The sequence below is a fragment of the Aspergillus versicolor genome (genome assembly GCF_001890125.1).
Source record: "Aspergillus versicolor CBS 583.65 unplaced genomic scaffold ASPVEscaffold_14, whole genome shotgun sequence".
NCBI lineage: Eukaryota > Fungi > Ascomycota > Eurotiomycetes > Eurotiales > Aspergillaceae > Aspergillus > Aspergillus versicolor.
This window is the reverse complement of record NW_024467537.1, coordinates 583,504-601,566: the sequence shown is the minus strand read 5'-3', so window position 1 is coordinate 601,566 and position 18,063 is coordinate 583,504. Positions and strand designations below refer to the sequence as shown.

Below are 18,063 nucleotides of genomic sequence, written 5' to 3'. Positions count from 1 at the left end.
ACCAGCAAACAACAGCTCGACAACCCCCAGGGAGTCATGTATGAGACTTATCGATCACATATAGTCTCGTCTCCGGTTCCTCGAGATTTTACTCACCCCGGAGCTCCCTCTACAAATCCATGAAGGAAACTTGACACGCTCATTCGTCGAGATGCTGCGGAGTCGCCCAGCTCAATGCTGGCGGACCTTGCACAGACGCCCTCTCTCAACACGAAGTCTCAACTCCGAGGGGCTGACACATAATCCACCACCATGGAGACCTGTCTCGGCTCTTGACGAGTATGTTGCCACTGGATTTTCAAGTGATCCATCGCTAATATGCCGTCTAGATTTGTCGAGCGCCAGATTCGGCCGATCAGTTTACGGCAGCTCACTTTCTTCGGACGGACCCTGACTGAATCAAGACTGATCAGTTCTGCAAACTACGTGCGCACCGAGCTTCCCACAAGGTCAGTAAGTTTGGCTCTCATTATATCTTGCTTCTACTAACTTAAGCTGTTGCGGTCAGATTAGCACATCGTCTTCGAGATATACAGAAGCTACCATATGTCATTGTCGCTAACCCTCACTTCTCCCTGGTATACGAGCTTTACTACAAAGCGTTTGAGAGGTTCCGCACCGTTCCAGAAATACGAACCCTTGAGGATAATGATAGGTTTTGTGACATCTTACGCAAGACGCTCACAGAGCACCTCGTCGTGATACCGAGGTTAGCTATGGGAGTACTTGAATGTCGTGGTCTGCTGCCTTCCAACGCAATGGATGAATTCATGAATACTTTGCTTAGGGCGGTAAGACAATACTACCCAACCCGATGAGTCTTGCCTAATTTGTGCGCTAGAGAATCTCCCGTCGGGTTATTGCGGAACAGCACCTTGCATTAACGGAAACATTCAACTCACCTTGGCACTTTCCCGGATCTCAGGATAGGACAGACCTGAACGCAGACTTCGTGGGTGAAGTTTTCCTGAAATGCAATGCCAAAGAGGTCGTAGAGCGCTGCGGCAAGTTGGTACAGGACATGATTCGACAGAGCACTGGATCCGACAAGATTCCAGAAATTTCCGTGCAGGGCCACCTAGATGCCACCTTCCCATATATGCTCAGTCATTTAGAGTACATAATCGGGGAGCTCCTACGTAATTCAGTCCAGGCTGTCAGTGAAAAATATCAGAACTTGCAGCAAACGCCGCCACCTATCGAGGTGCTCATCTGTGAAGCACCTCAGCATGTTATAATGCGCGTCTCTGACCAAGGTGGAGGAATACCGCGAGAGATCATGCCCTACTTATGGTCTTTCACCAAAGGCCCTCACAGCAAGGTACGACTTGAGAACCTAGGACAGGTCCCAGCAATGGCAGCCACTTTGCAGGAGCTCTCAGTGTCCAGCGATATCAAGCATGCGGACAAGGAAACTTTCCGCGAAAGCTCACTAGACACATTAACTTCGCGACTTCCAGACCTACGGCTGGGTATTGGACTCCCAATGAGCAGAGTCTACGCAGAGTACTGGGCAGGTAGCCTGGAACTACATAGTTTGGAGGGATACGGCGTGGACGCTTTCCTTCAGATATCGAAACTCGGTAACAAGAACGAGCAGGTCACCACGAGAGCGGCAATTGATGCCGTGTGATCGATCTCGACTCTCCCGCTCCATTGGCGTATTAAATCTCGGCATATACTCCATATGCCTTTTTCCCATCTAAATACATCCCGGGGGATTTTTCGGGAGAACAAGCGGCGTCGGAATGTACCTTTGTATATCCTCAAATACTGTGCTAGGCTGCCTAGCCCTGCCGGCATTTTGTGGCGGCACCTTGCGGCATGACGTCAAGGAACAAACTACTTCTGCGTTTGCTTCCCGCCTATATACTACACCCGAAATATTACTTTATTGTTAAACCTGTGTGGCTATCAGATCTGCCAGCGTCCTTTGTCACACCGATTCCATAGTATTTTCAGTCCAGTGACGTCGTCGCGGCCCCATACCATAAAATGCAACGCATGAACTCTGAACACGACGACTATGCTCCCATTTACATCTTCGCCCTTCTTTTCACTATTCTCTTTCTAAGCTTTATCGGAACCTATTCAGATACCAACGAGCGTGCTGAACAAGCTGCACATTCGTAGATTTCAAGATGGCCGGAACAGCTTCAATGCTCTGCTTGATCATCATTACTCTCTTCAGTACGTCCTACATCAACGACAAGAGCTTTAAAAAGCTTCGCGTGATATACACTATACTAATACACTCCCTCAGTACCGCCACTAGGCGTGTTCCTCATCTCTGGCTGTGGCGCCGACTTCCTTATCAATATCCTCCTAACAATATTGGGGTTAGTCTTCTCCAATCCATTTTATCCTTGCCCACGGGATCTCAAGCTAACAACTAGCGCTTCTTAGCTACTTCCCCGGCCACATTCACGCTTTCTACTTGGAATACGTCTATTACCATAATCGCGATTCTATGACCCCGGGACATGCGCCGGGTGTATACTCCGATCGGATTCAGCAGGGTGGACATCATGGTAGACGTCACAATGCGCCAAACTATGGGCCAAGCTACGGGCCAAACTATGGGCCAAACTATGGAACTGTTTCTTGATTAAATGTCGGATGGCTAGAGTTTCGATTGGCACTTTGTTGGATTCTAAAGATTGTTTTTTATCGGTTAATTGCCGCCGTTCGTCGTCCTGCTCCTGCGTATCGTATCCATGATAAGGCCAATCAATCTATATTAATGAAGACCCAGTTCCACAATAGAAAAAAATAGATCCATTCGTTCGATTCATATTTTAACCTCTTTCTTTATAATTACTAGCACGCTAAACCGAAGCCGCCTGCTCCCCCTTGGGCTTTGATCCCTTCAATGCCGGAAAAGCAAACGCCTTGGTCTCCCCCGTCTTCCCCTCCGTCCTAGGCACCGCGCCGGTCCCAGGGGCCCACCACAGCGCCCCAACCCAGGGCTGTACATTCCACCCAACAGCCAGCGTCACGTTCGACCGTTCTGCCATCTTCCCAGTGATATCACTGATCTGGTACTTGCTCTTCTGGTCGCGGAGACGGAGGACACCAGGGGTGGGTTCCGCCTTCTTGGTCTTACTGTTGCTGTTCTTCTTGTTCTTATTCGAGGCCTTGCGAGCGGCGGAGCTCTTGCCGCCTGTAGAGAGGAATCGCTCGCGGAGATTCCGGAAGGAGTACGGTGATTCGGGGGCTTCAATGATGGAGTCCCAGATGATAGATTGGGATTGGGGAGTTGCGGATGGGTCGTCTGAGGAGGAGTAGGCGGCGTAGACGTAGACAAAGAGTTGTTTTGTGTTCCAGTTGAAGAGAGGAGAGAGGTCTGATATTATTCCATTAGCTCCGCTGTCGTTATTACTACTTTGTTGTGGACTAGACGTACCGGCATCCAGATCAAACCTGATCTGCGCGTACTCTTCTTTCTTAGTTGCGTAGTAGTGAGGTCGTCCCTTAATTCTAGGCCCCATAACAGGGGATGTTAGCATACCCCACCAAAATAACCAGATCAGAAATATAACAAGACAATAAAGAGACAGCATACACTTTAACATCCTTCAATTGAACATCGGCCGTCACGTTATCGGTTGGGAAAACAAGGACCGAGAGCGCAGCGAACCCGGCGACGAAGAGGGCGACTGTCGTGAAGAATCCGAAGACCGCTTGCGCGCGGTTGAGTGTTGAGTGCATGCTGCTGGTTGTTTCTGAATTCGCACTCCTTGTGTAGACAAGGTAGAGTGATGGGATCAGCTCCGGGGCTGTGATGAAGCCACATGGGCCTTTTTCGGAGGCGGTGATTGGGGCTTATCGATAAGGATGCTTCGTCGCAAAAGTACCATGGCGATGCATGCCAATTGCGAAGGAATCGGCTTTGGGCAATTACAGCCTCTTCTAGTGGTTATTCTTTAGATTATTTGACTATTTCGGCAAAGCACATCTTACATGTCATTTATCTTGTTCATGGCGCAAACCCACTAACAAAGAATAGTCTGTATAGAATCTCCGCTCTCCACCTTGAGCTAACCCCGCGCTACATCTGCCAATTCCCCCAGGTCACTCTCCTCCTACCTGGATTGCGCCTCAACATTTCTTTTACAGAAACTCATTCAAATTTGCATAGGAGGGACAGCCAGCATGGGCGACCACGTTCTCTTCTTCTATGGTACATCTCATCCCCCCAAAGCTGTCTACACATACCTTCCGTAACTCTGGAGCTTTGCGGCAATCCATATCCACCCTCTACAACACCTCACCACTTTAGTCTAAAGATCTAACAACAAGAAATCATACAGGTACCTTAATGGCCCCCCAAATATTACACCGCGTAATCCACGGGTCGCCGACACCCCAACAATGGCAGAAAGACCTCGTCCAGTTTCGCCCCGCAATCTTACACGACTACCGCAGACACCGTGTACGGCACGCTGACTACCCGGGGATAATACAAGCTTCGTCTCTTGAGCCAAACCCCTCGACGACAGAGGACAAGGAATCGAGGCCCCCCGGCGCAAACGTCCTGGGTACGGTAGTCTCGGGCCTGACGGACGGAGACTTGCACAGGCTTGATATCTACGAGGGGCCCGAATATTCGCGGGAGCAGGTATCCGTGCGAATACTACGGGAGGCATTGTCCGAGGACGATCAGGATGGGGGTGAGGATGCGGATAGGCATTTGAAGGATGTGTTGGAGGCTGCGGGGGCGGAGTTTGCGGATGAAGGGGAGGAGGTTGAGGCCGAGACATACGTGTGGATATCTGGGAGAGAGATGTTGGAGGATGCGGAGTGGGATTTTGAGGCTTTCAAGAGGGATAAGATGGCGTGGTGGGTTGCGGCGGATGAGAGTGAGTGGTAATGTGATATACATATATACGTAGGTAGACTTGTTGATGTACTGCCAGTATGTACATTCAATGTGTTGGTTTATATAGGCCCATGCCAGATTAAGGTAGAGATAGCCCATGGTATTGTTTTGAATTCGTGCACGAAGGATAAAATGTGCAATTGTAGCGGGTATTTAGTATGCAATAATAAATGTGACGTTGGTATCTCATGCTCCCATCGAAAATATGCCAAATATCCGCAACGCCAGTAAATACATCTCTAATAATTCTAGGTAGAATAAAAATGCAGTCAACAAAATCAACAAAGGAACATAGTATAGTAAAGGGTACAACATCGGCGAGGCGATATCTTCATCGACGCCTGGAACTTCGAGCATTTTTATTTGGCATTTGGCGGCGGCGTGCCGCGAACTTGTATTTCAACGCCTGTTGACTCGGCTCGTTGCGCGCCGGTCTCTTTCCGCCGCGGAGCGGAGTCTTCTACAACGCCATCGTCGTCGACATATACAGTATCTGCGCGTTTCCGCTGTCGTTGAAGGGGGCGAGGTTCAATTATTTTCGCAGCATCGGTTGGTTGTGCGCTAGCCTGGTCTTGGCTATCTGGTACCTCAACAACCGCGCGCTTGGCAGGTTGGTCTTGTGCATCACGCCTGGGAGATATCGAGTGTGATCTGGGTTTGTGGTCGATCAATACCACGGATTCTTGCGTTTCAGTATTGGCGGCGTTCTGGCCATGCTCGATGTCAGGTTCGGGGTTCTTCGGTGACGCCGACGACGGTTCACGACGTCGGTCAGGTTTCGTCGTTTTCGCACTGGGTGATGGTGAACGTTCCACTTGCACATCTGGACTGTTCCTCTTTTCGTTTTTGACCTTTTCCTTCGTAACATCCGTAGCTGGAGTACCAAGGAGATAGGATATTGGCTGCTGATCTACCATCAACCTATCCCTGTCCGCTTCGGCCTTGGTGAGCTGCTCTTGCTCGTTATACAGCAGCTCCATAAATTTACGTAGCCTGGTCCGTAGGAGACCGGATTGTAAGGGAGGCCAGTCCTCTATAGAGCGCATTTCTTTCCGCAGGAGTCTCCTGGTGAATATATCCGGATTCTGAACGAATTTCTCAAGGTAGGCCAAGAGATAAAGCCCGCAATCGGAAAAGTTTGGCTGTTGTGGAATTTCCTTTGCAGTCATTCCCTTTATCAGGGTCTTGTTGATTTCAATACCTCGCTTGGACTTTGCTTCTGCGGAGAGGTACTCGCGGAGATTGCTGATGGTGGAAGAGCGGCTCTGATTCAGTGAATCGAAAGTAATGACGATTGGCTGACAAGCATCGTATTTCATGCCAGTTGGTGCCCGCTTCTTTGGTTTACGTGATTTCTTTGGTGATCCAGCCGATTTTTGCGAGTCGGGTTGTGGTTGGCTTGAGAAATCGGAAAATTTCGCTGGGGCTAGATCGGGATTCTCTTCATACTCTGGCCAGTCCTCCTGGCCTCGTTTTGACCCCTCCTCATGTACTCCTTGCTTGTCGGAAATACCCATAGAGGCTAATGACTGCCTGGTCGTTTCTTCTTTGGTATCATGTTGAACTCCTTCCTGCCCATAGAGAGGAGGCTCTGGAGTCTCCGGAATTTCTTGAGTGTCGCCGAGCCGTTGAGAGGCAGAAAATTTGCTCTCGTCCATGATTCCCTCCAAGTACGGAAGGTTGCATATGATAGCCAGGTACCAATGTGCATCCTCGTTGATCGGTATGATGATGTAGTCGTAGCTGAATAAGTCGACACTCCGAGTCCATTTCTCAACGCCCTCGTAATTAATGTTGCGCCTACCTCTGGGAGAATTGGTAAGCCTTGCGAAGAAGTACGAGTTGAAGAAGTAGACCCGCTTCGCTACTTCTGCGTTGCACCGGTGGAGGTGATCTTCCAGGAAGCGTATGTAAAAGCCGATGATGTTGTCGTTGAGGAACTCGTGCGGCGCAAGCCTCTCCAGATCCAACGCGTTCACCTCGGCCTTTTTCTTTCCGAATCGAGGGTAGACGAGAGGTTTCCTAATTTGTTAGCATAGCCGACAGGAAAGTAGAGGGTACGAGACATACTTGGTCATTTTCTTATCGACGTCATGATCTAGTTCCAGTGTATACTCGTGGCCAGGGCCGTCGTCATCGTCGCTAGCACGGGCGTTAACAAAATTTCTTGACCAGAAGTGAAGCAACTTACCAAACCAGGGTAGTCGGTGCTTGCCGTGCCATTGCTCTTGTTGAACGCGTCGAGGTTTGTAAGTTTTGATTGAATTTCTTCACCGGGATTTCAACACCTATGCTGTGTTGTGGACCAGATAAAGGGTTTGAAGCGCGGCTGGGATGGGGAATCTCGTCATGCGTGGTTGGCGGGGGGCTGTTAAGTTTTTCTGGAGCAGTCTTTGAGCTCATTTGCGCATCGGAGTTTTCATCTTTGTCTTTGAGTGCGTCTGACAGCCTCATTCTTTTAGTTGTAGCCGAGGGCAGGTTAGGTGCTTCTTCCGTATCTTCTACCAATCCGAGCGGGCGTTTATGCCCGTTTTTTGCTCCAGCAAAGTGTTTATGGTCCCGTTCGCTCTTTTTGAATATCCGGTCTATATATCCCCTTCACAAAGTATGTCAGCGTCTGATGTTGACCAAGACAGCAGGAGTGTCGGAGGGCATAATTTCAAAGTAAACTTACTCCTCCTTTTCCTGTACATCAACCTTGAGCCTCTCGAGCAGGGAGCAAAGTCCTTCCTTTTCCTCTGAAGAGGATAGCTCAAGGTCTATTTTTGTATCCTGCCCTTCCACCTTGGACAATTCAAACCGGACTTTGCGGCTTGAGGTGTTCCCTACAAAGACTTTCAACACCGTCTTGAGAGAGATCGAACGAATGATTCCAGAATTGGCTATTTTAATGGTTATTTCACCACTGGCAGGATCAACAACGAGCTGGTCAGTCTCGGTGCCTAGGTCATCCAGTAACCAAGGGGTTCCACGATAGTATAAGATTTTAAACCGCTGGGATTCTGGATGGCGCTTCTTAGACGACTTTTCCCTCTTGCTTTTATGCCCACGCTTCGGCTTTTCATTAGATATGAAGACTGTTGGCCGAATATCCGAAGAAGTGTTTGCATTCGGTGGATCTCTTCGAGGATTGTTCAGGGAAGTTGGCACTGGTCTGACTGTCACATCCCCTTGCAGCTCATCGGGGCTTTCCCTTGAATAAGATGCACGTGCTTTCCCCGTCCGATGTGGTGGGGGGCTTTTAGTAGCTCTGTTGTCGAAGATCGATGGCCTTTTTACTATTTCCACGCTGAGATTTGGCGTTTGTTCCGGTAGCTTTCGCGAGACGAATTCAAAATCCTCTGTCGTAATGGCCGGCCCTTCTTGTCTTTCCTTGGCTGCGTCACGAGTAAAACTAAGGTCATCGTCATCCGAAGAAAAACGATGGTGGTGGTTTGTGATCTTCTTAGGACTATAATGGGGATTCCTCACATCTTTATCACTTGCTCGATGCACTGATGCCTTGCCGCCGTTGGTATCCCGCGGTTGTTTTACTTGGCCGGAGAGTTGGCTTGGTGTTGGCGAGCGCGCGTCTAAACGAATTACGCTCGGAGAACGCCTGTCCGGGGACCGATCTGGAGCTTCCTCGCCTAGAGTGGCTCCTCGTCTGGGTGTTTCTTCCGGACTCTCAACTCGGCGACGTTTCGATGATCTTTCCGGGGTGTTTGTAGAGTGCTTCGGGCGAGACGGGCTGCTGAAGTACTTTTCCTTTTCCTTTCCCCTAGTAGGCACCGGCCCACTCGCTCGTGACCCCTTTGATATAGAGTCGTAAGGTCTGAAACTCCCAGTATTGATGCTCTGGAAGCGCCAGTATTAGCGACGAGGAGGGACAAAAGGCAGAATCACAAGTATTCGATGGCAACATGAACTCACCTTCTTCTTGGCATTTGCCGTTTGTCCTGGGATTATCGGAACCCCATGAGGGTCTTGCCTAGTAACGAAATTCGTTAACACCAATTTTTCCGCATCCATCAATATTCCAGTCAGACAAAGCGTAGGAGAGACCTACCGCTTGATACCACCGAGTAACCTGTATTCTTCCGAAGAGACACCTTTACGGATTGGGTCCCTCTCCCGGGATCTAAGAATGGTTGTATCAGTATCATATTGAACTTCTCTTATCGCAAGCTACTCACGGCTTCGGCATCCCTAATCCTGGGTGAGGGATGGAGTTGCGCAACAATCGACGTATATATGGAGGTCTCCGATCGGGTTCAAAGCTGTTGGCATAGCTATGGGGTGACTATGGTAGCGCAAAGAGTTGCATTAGTGAGGTGCAGTGAATACGCAAAGCGAGTTTGCGATAAGGCTGAGTTTAGACCAGACAAAATGCGAAGAAAAATACTGGGGGTGAACAAGGCCGTGAAACTGTAAATGAAGAGAACAAGGACGTAGCCAACCGACTGTCAAAAGAGACTCTTACAAGTTGCTCGGTAGACGGGTCAAATGGAGCGAATTCTGAGCCTTCTGGGTCAAAGGCAGGGTCATTCCTCACCGGCGGCTCAGAGGCCGTACTGGACGGTGGAAGAGGGTTGAGAAGAGGGGGAGATGCGGAGCGCGGTTGAGGGGGGGAGCTGAAGAGATGGCCGGATATTGCCCTGATAAACTGCATGTATTCACCGCGAGTTTCATAGCGGGATTATCAACCCGGTTGCACTTCGCAAACCGTGGGAGCACAGAATAGCGATGTGCAAACGCCCACCGTCATCAACAAAGGCGGTCAACTGGCATGTTTTCTGCCCCCGCTGCGCAAACTTAATATTATGAGGCGATCGTCGCCTACTAAAGGCGGCTCGGGGAAAGTAGACAATTGCAAAAAAAAAAAAACGGGTTCATGCTGCAAACAGTTGTTGCTTTCTCTACTTTGGAGGTACTAATAGATAGTATAACTAGAGCATCACCTGCAGATATTTCCACTGGTGCCACCCCACATCCAAGTGTGAAGACGCCAGAGATATCCTCCGTAAACATGAGACAGAAGTGATAGTGCAAGATCCAATAACGAAAACAGATAACCCCAAACCATAAACACACGCAATGTTCGCCCCAATGCCCCGTGCCCAAATCATACCAATGATTTTTGTGTTTTCTTTACTATACACGATCGTAACACAGAGTCAGATAAAGCATGTCAAGATGCCGGCCCTTTCCCTTTATCCCCCGCAGAGTCGTCGGTCGTCGTTGGCCTTCGGCGGTCCCCTCCATATTGGTGGCTGTGATGGTTGTGGTGATGGTGGTGGCTGTTGGCGGCCTTCTCCTGGCGGGCCTGATCGATAGCAGAGCGTTGGGCGATGCTGTCATCGTGGCTCTTCCACACAATGTTGGTGTCTGCCGGGAAGGCAAGCAGCCGTTTGATCGTCTCCCTGCATTGTATTAGCAACAAGCTCCGCCCTCATTAGAAAAAGGGTACATACCTGATCTTAATGTTCCGCCCACCGTCAATCCGAGTCCAGACACTCAAGACGTCCTCGCCACTCCGCACACTGAGAACAGCACCGCAAACTTCATCACTAGCCTCCGCAAACTGGTCCCCAATCATCGCTAAGAGAAGATCTTCCCAATACCGATCCGCCACACCCTTCTTCAGTCTTACCACCCATTTTCCACCCTTTTTATTGGCCTCGTCTTCCCATACAGGACGAATTCCCTTCTTGAAGATGTGATAGTCTGAAACAGTAGGGAGTAGAGAAGGTCTCTTCAGATGCGAGTATATCGACCAAAAGCTCTCTACTGAATAGATAGAAGCGATGGGTGCTGTCGACTTTTCGTAGTCCGAGTACTTGGGTGTTGGAGGGCGGTACCAGATAATCCAGGTCGATCGCAGAGCATGCTCCTTAAGCGCCGGTAAGGATTCCTTCGACTTGATGCCCTCCGCGGATAACACAGCCCGATCCACTGGCCGCTCACCAGGGGTTCTTACCTCTGATGAGCCCCCAGGCGTCTTGGGAGCTCCGAACGACGCAAAGGCACCGGAGCCAAGGCCAAACGCAGACGAAGCATTCGTGGATGGTGAAGAGACGCCAGCGGAGAGAGGGGAAAGAGCGTTGAAGGGATTGGATCGACCGTGGGAGCTGTCAGGGCCGAAACGCTTCGATGTGCGGGAAAGGTCAACTCTGGCGCCACCCTCTTTGTTGTCAGTCCCTGCCATAGACAGAGATAGCTTGGAGGTACTAAAGGTGTAACGGGTTTAGCGTTAGTCGGAATTTATACACGCAACAATTAGACAGCCAAAGAACAGTTGAGACGTACTTGTTTCGGCGAGTCCACAGGTTTGCGTTCTCCATGGGGGGCAGGTGACTTGAGGTGGCTCAAGAGGGAGCTTTCATCGGGGTAAAAAAGAAAAAAAGGAAAAATGCAGAACCGTTCAACGTACAGTCGTCGATATAGGGAAATTACAACGAAGACAAAACCAGCGCTAGGGCAATGCAAAAATCCAAGCGATGCAAAAAGAACGAGCGCGGAGGGCGAGCGGAGGTTTCAAGGACGAGCGTTAGGTAGAGAGGGGGAGAATGAGGAGAAGAATCGTGGCAGAATCGTAATCGTGATGGTGAAACAGCGGTTATGAGAGGTCGGACAGAAAGTAGGGATAATTCACGGAGAAAATATGGAGAGACAGGGCTTGGAAAAGAAGAGGGACTTTTGAGGCGGAATTAATAGTAACTTTGAAATATGGGTATTCAGAACTTGTTCGTGACTGCAAAGTTGAAGGTTTGGCGTCGCGTGCCTGAGGCCCCAACCCTCGAGCTCCAGTGGCATTGGGCCAATCAGCGCGCGGCCCGCCTTCCACGGCCCGCATCATCATTCCTCCGCCCGACTACCCGCTGCCAGTCTTTTCTGCAGCTTTTTCTGCTTCTCCCTCTTCTTCTTTTTTTTTTCTTTTCCACAAACCCAAGACCACCAACTCAAATCATCGCTGCCTGCAACTTTGTTACTTGACCACTGCACCAGCGATTCCGATGAGTGTGTCGAGAAAAACCTTTTACCCGCTTCTAAAACCATCATCACGAGGGCTCTCCAGCTCCATGATGCGGTGATGACCTGTATGACGGGACAATCCCATGTTTTTCGTTTACGAACTGTTATGATTCTATATTGTATATGATGCACTGGTCGTATTGTCCCTGCATGCGTTGCATCTTGCAATGCCCTCAGTAGATCGATTAATGGTGCGTTCGACTGTTCCGTTAATGTACCTGCACCTCTGTTTCCTTGTGATGAACTGTATGATACAACATACTCTGGTAATCCGATGTACTCAACCGCTTGTAAAAGCAGCTATCAAGGCTGTTTGCTGGTTGAGCTTGAGGTCCAATGGCATTGTCTGATTGCTGAGACCCGTTTGAAGATGGCATTGTCAGTTGTTTCGGGACACGGTTACTAACGTCGTTTCGTAGACAAGACTAGGCATTCATCTATACGGCGGGGCAGGGGAGCGATTACGACAGAGTACAATTGATCTGCAATATCCCATTACCGGCACTTTGCCAGGTGGTTCTACAAAGCCCGTGGACGTAACCCGATGTTAAAATTATATTGTGAATAAGAATGCTTCATAATGGAAGGTTAAATATTCCCCGTCAAAACAGAGAATGCTAGACCCAGCTTTCTAGAGGCTACTGCTGCTCAGCCAACGGAGCTGAAGGCGCCATCCCTCCACCCGTATCTTGTTTGACACGCTTGGGTTCTCGCTCATCTTGCGCGGTGGCGGTTCTCCTCTTCTCCTTATCCTTCTGATATTCCGCCCGTCGGGCTTCTCTGTCCCTCTCTTTCCGAAGCGCCTTGGACTCAAACTCGTGCCAGTCACCTTGGATATTCTCCAGTCTAAGAACAATTAGTATATGTAGGATAGTGTAACGAATACATAGACTTACTCAATTGGCTGTTGAGGACTTGGTTCCTCGGAATGGAAATAGGGATGCGCAAGAACCTCTTCAGCAGTAGGACGCTTAGCTGGGTCGTAACGGAAGACCTGCGAAATCATGTCTAGCGCGGCTGGAGACAAGATATTCCGATATACATGCTCGAATACTCGCTTCTTCCGTTCTGTTGGCCTCATGAGCTGGAACCAAGGCATCTCAGCGATATCGGGCCACTCGGTCCGATTTGGCGTTCCTAGCATGTTATATAGCTTATCCAGTTGGCTAATTTCCCCTCCCTCTCCAGGAAAGACTGCCTTTTTCGTGAACATTTCGACGTATACGCAGGCCGCACTCCATACATCGACAGCTGGTCCATATCTTGTTTCACCCAACAGAAGCTCGGGGGGCCGGTACCAAATAGTAATCACGCGGTTTGTATAATCGAGCTGGCGACTCTTCGAGAAAAACCGGGCCAAACCGAAATCAGCATATTTCAGGCGCCCCTGGTTACTGATGAGAATATTGGCAGCTTTGATATCCCGATGTAGAACACTTCGGTGATGTAGATAATCCAACCCTTCGAACATTTGTTTTGCGAGATCCTTCTTATGGGCCGCGGTGAGAGAAAAAGTCGGGTGGTTGATCAAACCAGTGAGATCATGCGAAAGGTATTCGAAGACCATGAAGCATTCGTTCCTTTCAACCATAACTTCAAGCAAACTGACAACATTATGATTGCGCAGGTGTTGAAGTAATTTGATCTCTCGGACAGCAGTCACAGGGAATCCATCCTTCTCACCCTCCATTCGAATTTTCTTCAGTGCAACCTTTCTCTGCGTATACACATGGATTGCCTTAAACACCTTGCCGTACGTACCGGCACCAATCACAGATTCATTTCCAGGTTTGCGGAAATATACCGAGTCCGACTTGGCAAATTCTTCGGAAATCGTGGGGCGCGGTTTGGGTCGAAGCAGGATCTTCGATCGTTTAACCGGCTCTGGAGAGCGCTCCTGGCGACGTTCCGGACGGAAATCTTGAGCCCTGTCGTTTCTCCGCTTATCTTGGCGATTGTCACCCCGACGATCATCTCTTCTGTTATCACGGGAATCTCGAGGGTCACGGAAACCACGTGGCTCCCGCGGGTCCCTATAGTCTCGTCGGTCACCCCTGCCTCTATTTCGATCCCTATCACGGTGTCGGTCGCGGTCGCGATCACGTCGGTCAAAGCGCGGCTCCGGCTTGAATCTGGGTGGTGGTCCATTAAACATCCTATTGCGAGGGGGTTCGGGAGCACGTGGAGGAGGTTCCCGCGCTAGCATTCGTTGAGTTAAATCAGGTATAGGTTTAGGAGCAGTTGGTGGCCCAGTCTTGGCTTTGAAAGCAAAGCTGATCTTGCCGCCCTTGTTAGGGGTGGAAGACGTATCTGGTGGACGCGAGTCCGATTGTGTACTTTGACCAGTGCCGACATCGGAATCATGCTTTGGGCCTTCGTCTCGTAGATCCTGACCTGTAGTTTGATGATTAGAGAAGTTTTGATATGCTTCTCGGTGCGATCGGGGTTCTGTAGGTGGAGGCGGGGGTGGAGGATTTTCTGATGGTGGGCCAGGCGGAGGGGGACTAGGAGGCCCTCCTCTATTTCGTGGCTCAGTATCGTCACGCTGAGGGCTGCTGAAACGGCTTCTGCCATGAGAAATGGGTCCACCGGATCCAGAGGCAAAAGGTCGATGGTCTTGGTGTGATTCACGGTATCTTTGCTGTCCATCACGATGGGTGTGTGATGACGTAGTATGAGATGAAGGGGGTCGGCTATGTGAGTGATAGCTTGGGGAAGTATCTCCAGACGGATTACTTTGCCTGTATCCGTGGGGTTAGCATGGGTCGTGTAAAAGGAACGAGAAATCAGGAATATTATATCATACCTATGGTGGCTGTGGTGTGAAAAGTGCTGCCCATTTCGTCCACCTCGCGTACTGGAATAGGGAGAATTTGAACGAGTAGATCCATGATATGAATTAGCTGGAGACCTTGAGCGACGACGTTGCCCTGATGCACGCGCTGTGTCCACGGCGGAGTCTAGATTCTCTCGAGATGGTGAACCGGGTGGATACATCGCAATATCGCCTTTCGATCCTCGACGAGAAAACGCGGATGGTCTCGAGTCTAGAGTACCTGCAGAGTTGCGAGAGGGCGATCGGTGATACGAATCCCGCTCGACCTCGTCGTCTGCTCGAGGGCTTGGGAAGCGCCGACTTGGGTGAGTATATGGTTTATCATCCCAGCCGGGAGATCTGGAATGCCTTCGCCATGACGAATCCCGAGGGCCTCCCTCGTGTTTTCGTCGGTCCCGGCCGCGTCGAGGTGATGGCCTTCGACTGGGCCTGCCACGGCCTGGCATACGCCCCCCTCGTCTTTTGCCACGGTCGAAGTCGGGACCGTGTCTCGGGTGTGCACCTCGGGGATGGGTAGGTGGACGGCTATGGAAGCCGCCAGGCGACGGGCTGCGTGTTCTTTTTCTTTTAGATGGAGGTGCGGATGGAGAATCGTCTCTGCGATAATCTCTATTATTGGACCTCATGAGTGAGTCAGGACCGCGATGGTCGACGGGTTCAGGAGAATGCAGGCGATTTGATTTTTGGTTGGAGCGTATTTCCGAGTGTGACGGGTCCGGAGATCCACGGATAAAAGCGTTGTTAGAAGAAAATTCACGATGTTGAGGTTCGTTATCTGGATCGGGATAGGAACGCGGTGGCGGCGACCGTGACGAACGATCAGGCTTAGACCAACGGCGACGTTCTCGGTCGTGAAACCTGTCCCTCCCTCTATCACGATAGGAACCTCGAGGTCGATGCCTCTCACGGCCACGGTGGTCTCCAGCGTCGCCCGAACCTCTCCACTGGTCCTTTAGACCAGGACTCCTATGGGACCCAGCCATGAAACCTTTGCCTCCAGCTGCATCTGGTTGAAAAAAGAGGGTTGTCGATGATTAAACGCGAAAGCGCGAGGTGCCAGGCAGGTGGGAAGCCGCAAAATCTGGCGACGATAATACGGGCTGGAGTTTTTAGCAACGGTCCTCGTTCCTCTGGATCGTCAAGCGTGAGTCGCCCGTGTTGAAGTCTTTCTGTCGGGAATCGATTGGGTGGTACGGACCGGTTGTTTTTCCGGGACTGGGAGCCAGGAGGGTTCTGTCAAGGAAGCGCTGGTGTCGTCAATAAAGAACAAAAACCAGGATGGCAACATGAGAAAATGAAAAGTAGTTAGCGTAAGAACTTAGAAAGGGGCCACGCACCTCAAAGATAGTAGTCCTCAGGCTAATGAGGACGACAATGCGCGTTCTCGTCTACTAAAAGCTGATAATAATTGGCCTACGGAGGCATCCACCCGACAGACAATTTACTTGGGCGATGAATTTAAGCCCAGGCATTTGTTCAGCCTGTTCCCTTGCCGGGGTGCGGCTTTTACTACGAAATATGTGGCCCAAGGCCTCGCTGGAAACGTTAGTCACAGCGGGGGCAAGATCAAGGACTTCCCCCCGCGCCGAGAGAATAATCAGAAGGCGCTGAAATAAGGTCAAGCGACTCCAGCCACTGTCCAGACCAATGTTGATATCGTGGAGGATGCCTTTGTCAGGAGCGACAAGCGTTGCCTCACATTGGTGCCACTGCTGCCTGGAATGGTTTATACGGCACGCTTCGGCAGTTTCAGATCAGCTATAATGTATCTGACTTCCCCCATTTCGCTCCTTCAGTAAGAACCTGCAGTATGAGTCCGCGGTCATCCCGAATATCGTTCTCAGAGCCTGTGCAGTCGGTTGCCAGTTTCATTCAAAGGAATAGCCGCTTGCTACCTTCCAACGACGGATTCCGTCTTCTCAGCAGATATGGCCTTTTGACGCTTCCGTAAGAGAAAGCCCATCTACGGATAGTAAAACAAACAACGGGAACATAGGCTGAGCGTCTTCCGATCTCAGGGGACAGGTGGATCTGGTTGTAGCTGAGCCCCGAAAATGATAAGGATTGCTGTGCGGGGAATATGAGTATCACTGTCGGCGGCGGACAGTAAGGACACAACTAGTTGAGAAATCAGTCGTCTTGCTGGGGGTGTGTTCCCGCATTGAAATGTCGTTTTAGGAGGAATAAAACAGGATTAATTCCGCTGAGCAGGCGCAGTCACAGATTCGACATGCGAAACGGGCCTGACTGTTCCATGTCGATGGGTTGGAGTTCTCAAGAGGCACAAAAAGCGCAAGAAGTTATGGGGTCCCCTCACCACGCGAGAGAACAATATTTATCCCCAATTCTCTTTACTAGAAAAATTGACAGACAGGGGGAAATCAGACACACCAAGGCCTCAGGATAATGGTACGCTGGTGCGTTGTCCAGGAAAGACCAGCCCGTTGCGAATTGTAGACACCAGCTTCGGGCGCCAAACGGTCATCAATTAGCTCGACAACGCTATAGGATTCTCGAAAGCGTTGGTAATTTTCATGTCTAAAGCGCTGCTAAAAAAGATGCAAGTTAGTTCCCAGCGACAATACGTACCTGGTGGACGCGTTAATATGACCAAGGAAATCATCGGTAAATATCTAGCCGGGCTTCATGAGCCGCATCGCACGCAACAGAAGTGAATTAAAGACAGTCCACACATAACACCCGCCGTCTCAATGTCGACCACACGTCCCGGCGCAGCTGGCGGTAACAAGGATGCTGGGATAGATGTGCGTATATAAGGCGGTGGGGGTGCGGGATGCGATCGATCACCTTGGAACTTCAGATTCAACCCAGAGACCCCCAGCACAAACCAGTCGGCATCGACTTGAGAGAAAAACATATTACTTGTGCGTCGAGCAGTCATACTCTGACTGCCTCAATTCCAGGAGAAGATCGGATGACGGGTTTGTTGACAGCATCCCGTTGGTGGTAACTTGATGACAGGTCGAAGGTTTCCACAGCTTTGGAAGTGCGTCGGTCAGGTGAATTGCACGTGATGCTACTGCCGAAGTCAGGCAGCTCAGCGTTGGTTGAAATTCCCGGAACGGAGAAACCCTCGGCGTTAGTTGAACCGTCAAACAACGCTTACCTTTACCCAAATTCTCAACCAACGCTGGGCTTCTATTAGTTATAGTGATGGAGATACTGTAGTAGGCACCAAGCCTGATAATATGAGCTCGTCGTTGGTTAAATATTCTACGGGACAGAAGCAAATTCTCAACCATCGCTGAACTTCAACCAAATGTTGAACCCCCAAGTGGACACAACTACAATACCATGATCAACAGTTCAA

The 18,063-nt window shown here is 50.2% G+C and overlaps 7 protein-coding genes across 7 annotated transcripts; 3 read left to right on the top strand and 4 right to left on the bottom strand.

Annotated features, from left to right (window-relative positions):
- Window positions 1-151: 151 nt before the first annotated feature.
- Window positions 152-1,633, top strand: ASPVEDRAFT_143472 (protein kinase PKP2; the record flags this gene model as incomplete). Its single annotated transcript, XM_040807918.1, has 4 exons — window positions 152-279; window positions 330-449; window positions 509-791; window positions 842-1,633. The coding sequence occupies 4 exons, from the start codon at window positions 152-154 to the stop codon at window positions 1,631-1,633; spliced, it is 1,323 nt and encodes a 440-aa protein (XP_040673740.1).
- A 514-nt stretch (window positions 1,634-2,147) lies between these two features.
- On the top strand, window positions 2,148-2,533 carry ASPVEDRAFT_99845 (YqaE/Pmp3 family membrane protein; the record flags this gene model as incomplete). The annotated part of the gene is made up of 3 exons (XM_040818800.1): window positions 2,148-2,190; window positions 2,264-2,339; window positions 2,407-2,533. Coding segments are annotated over 3 exons (246 nt in total), but the record flags the coding sequence as incomplete, so codon positions are not given.
- A 20-nt stretch (window positions 2,534-2,553) lies between these two features.
- On the bottom strand, window positions 2,554-3,777 carry ASPVEDRAFT_47161 (signal peptidase complex subunit SPC3). Its single transcript, XM_040813716.1, has 3 exons — window positions 3,566-3,777; window positions 3,407-3,480; window positions 2,554-3,346 (listed from the first exon to the last, which is right to left on the bottom strand). Exons 1-3 carry the CDS (start codon window positions 3,709-3,711, stop codon window positions 2,829-2,831), a joined length of 738 nt encoding a protein of 245 aa, XP_040673738.1. The 5' UTR covers window positions 3,712-3,777; the 3' UTR covers window positions 2,554-2,828.
- Window positions 3,778-3,877: 100 nt separating this feature from the next.
- Window positions 3,878-5,057, top strand: ASPVEDRAFT_47160 (gamma-glutamylcyclotransferase family protein). Its single transcript, XM_040813715.1, has 2 exons — window positions 3,878-4,183; window positions 4,314-5,057. Exons 1-2 carry the CDS (start codon window positions 4,156-4,158, stop codon window positions 4,871-4,873), a joined length of 588 nt encoding a protein of 195 aa, XP_040673737.1. The 5' UTR covers window positions 3,878-4,155; the 3' UTR covers window positions 4,874-5,057.
- A 184-nt stretch (window positions 5,058-5,241) lies between these two features.
- ASPVEDRAFT_89210 (uncharacterized protein) lies at window positions 5,242-9,068 on the bottom strand (the record flags this gene model as incomplete). Its single annotated transcript, XM_040818557.1, has 7 exons — window positions 5,242-6,904; window positions 6,944-7,024; window positions 7,074-7,478; window positions 7,557-8,719; window positions 8,795-8,852; window positions 8,931-9,002; window positions 9,058-9,068. The coding sequence occupies 7 exons, from the start codon at window positions 9,066-9,068 to the stop codon at window positions 5,242-5,244; spliced, it is 3,453 nt and encodes a 1,150-aa protein (XP_040673736.1).
- A 904-nt stretch (window positions 9,069-9,972) lies between these two features.
- ASPVEDRAFT_378969 (eukaryotic translation initiation factor 4E) lies at window positions 9,973-11,342 on the bottom strand. The gene is made up of 3 exons (XM_040811595.1): window positions 11,171-11,342; window positions 10,336-11,091; window positions 9,973-10,284 (listed from the first exon to the last, which is right to left on the bottom strand). Exons 1-3 carry the CDS (start codon window positions 11,203-11,205, stop codon window positions 10,053-10,055), a joined length of 1,023 nt encoding a protein of 340 aa, XP_040673735.1. The 5' UTR covers window positions 11,206-11,342; the 3' UTR covers window positions 9,973-10,052.
- Window positions 11,343-12,534: 1,192 nt separating this feature from the next.
- ASPVEDRAFT_34152 (putative protein kinase) lies at window positions 12,535-15,715 on the bottom strand (the record flags this gene model as incomplete). Its single annotated transcript, XM_040810826.1, has 3 exons — window positions 12,535-12,742; window positions 12,793-14,637; window positions 14,703-15,715. The coding sequence occupies 3 exons, from the start codon at window positions 15,713-15,715 to the stop codon at window positions 12,535-12,537; spliced, it is 3,066 nt and encodes a 1,021-aa protein (XP_040673734.1).
- Between the last annotated feature and the right edge of the window lie 2,348 nt (window positions 15,716-18,063).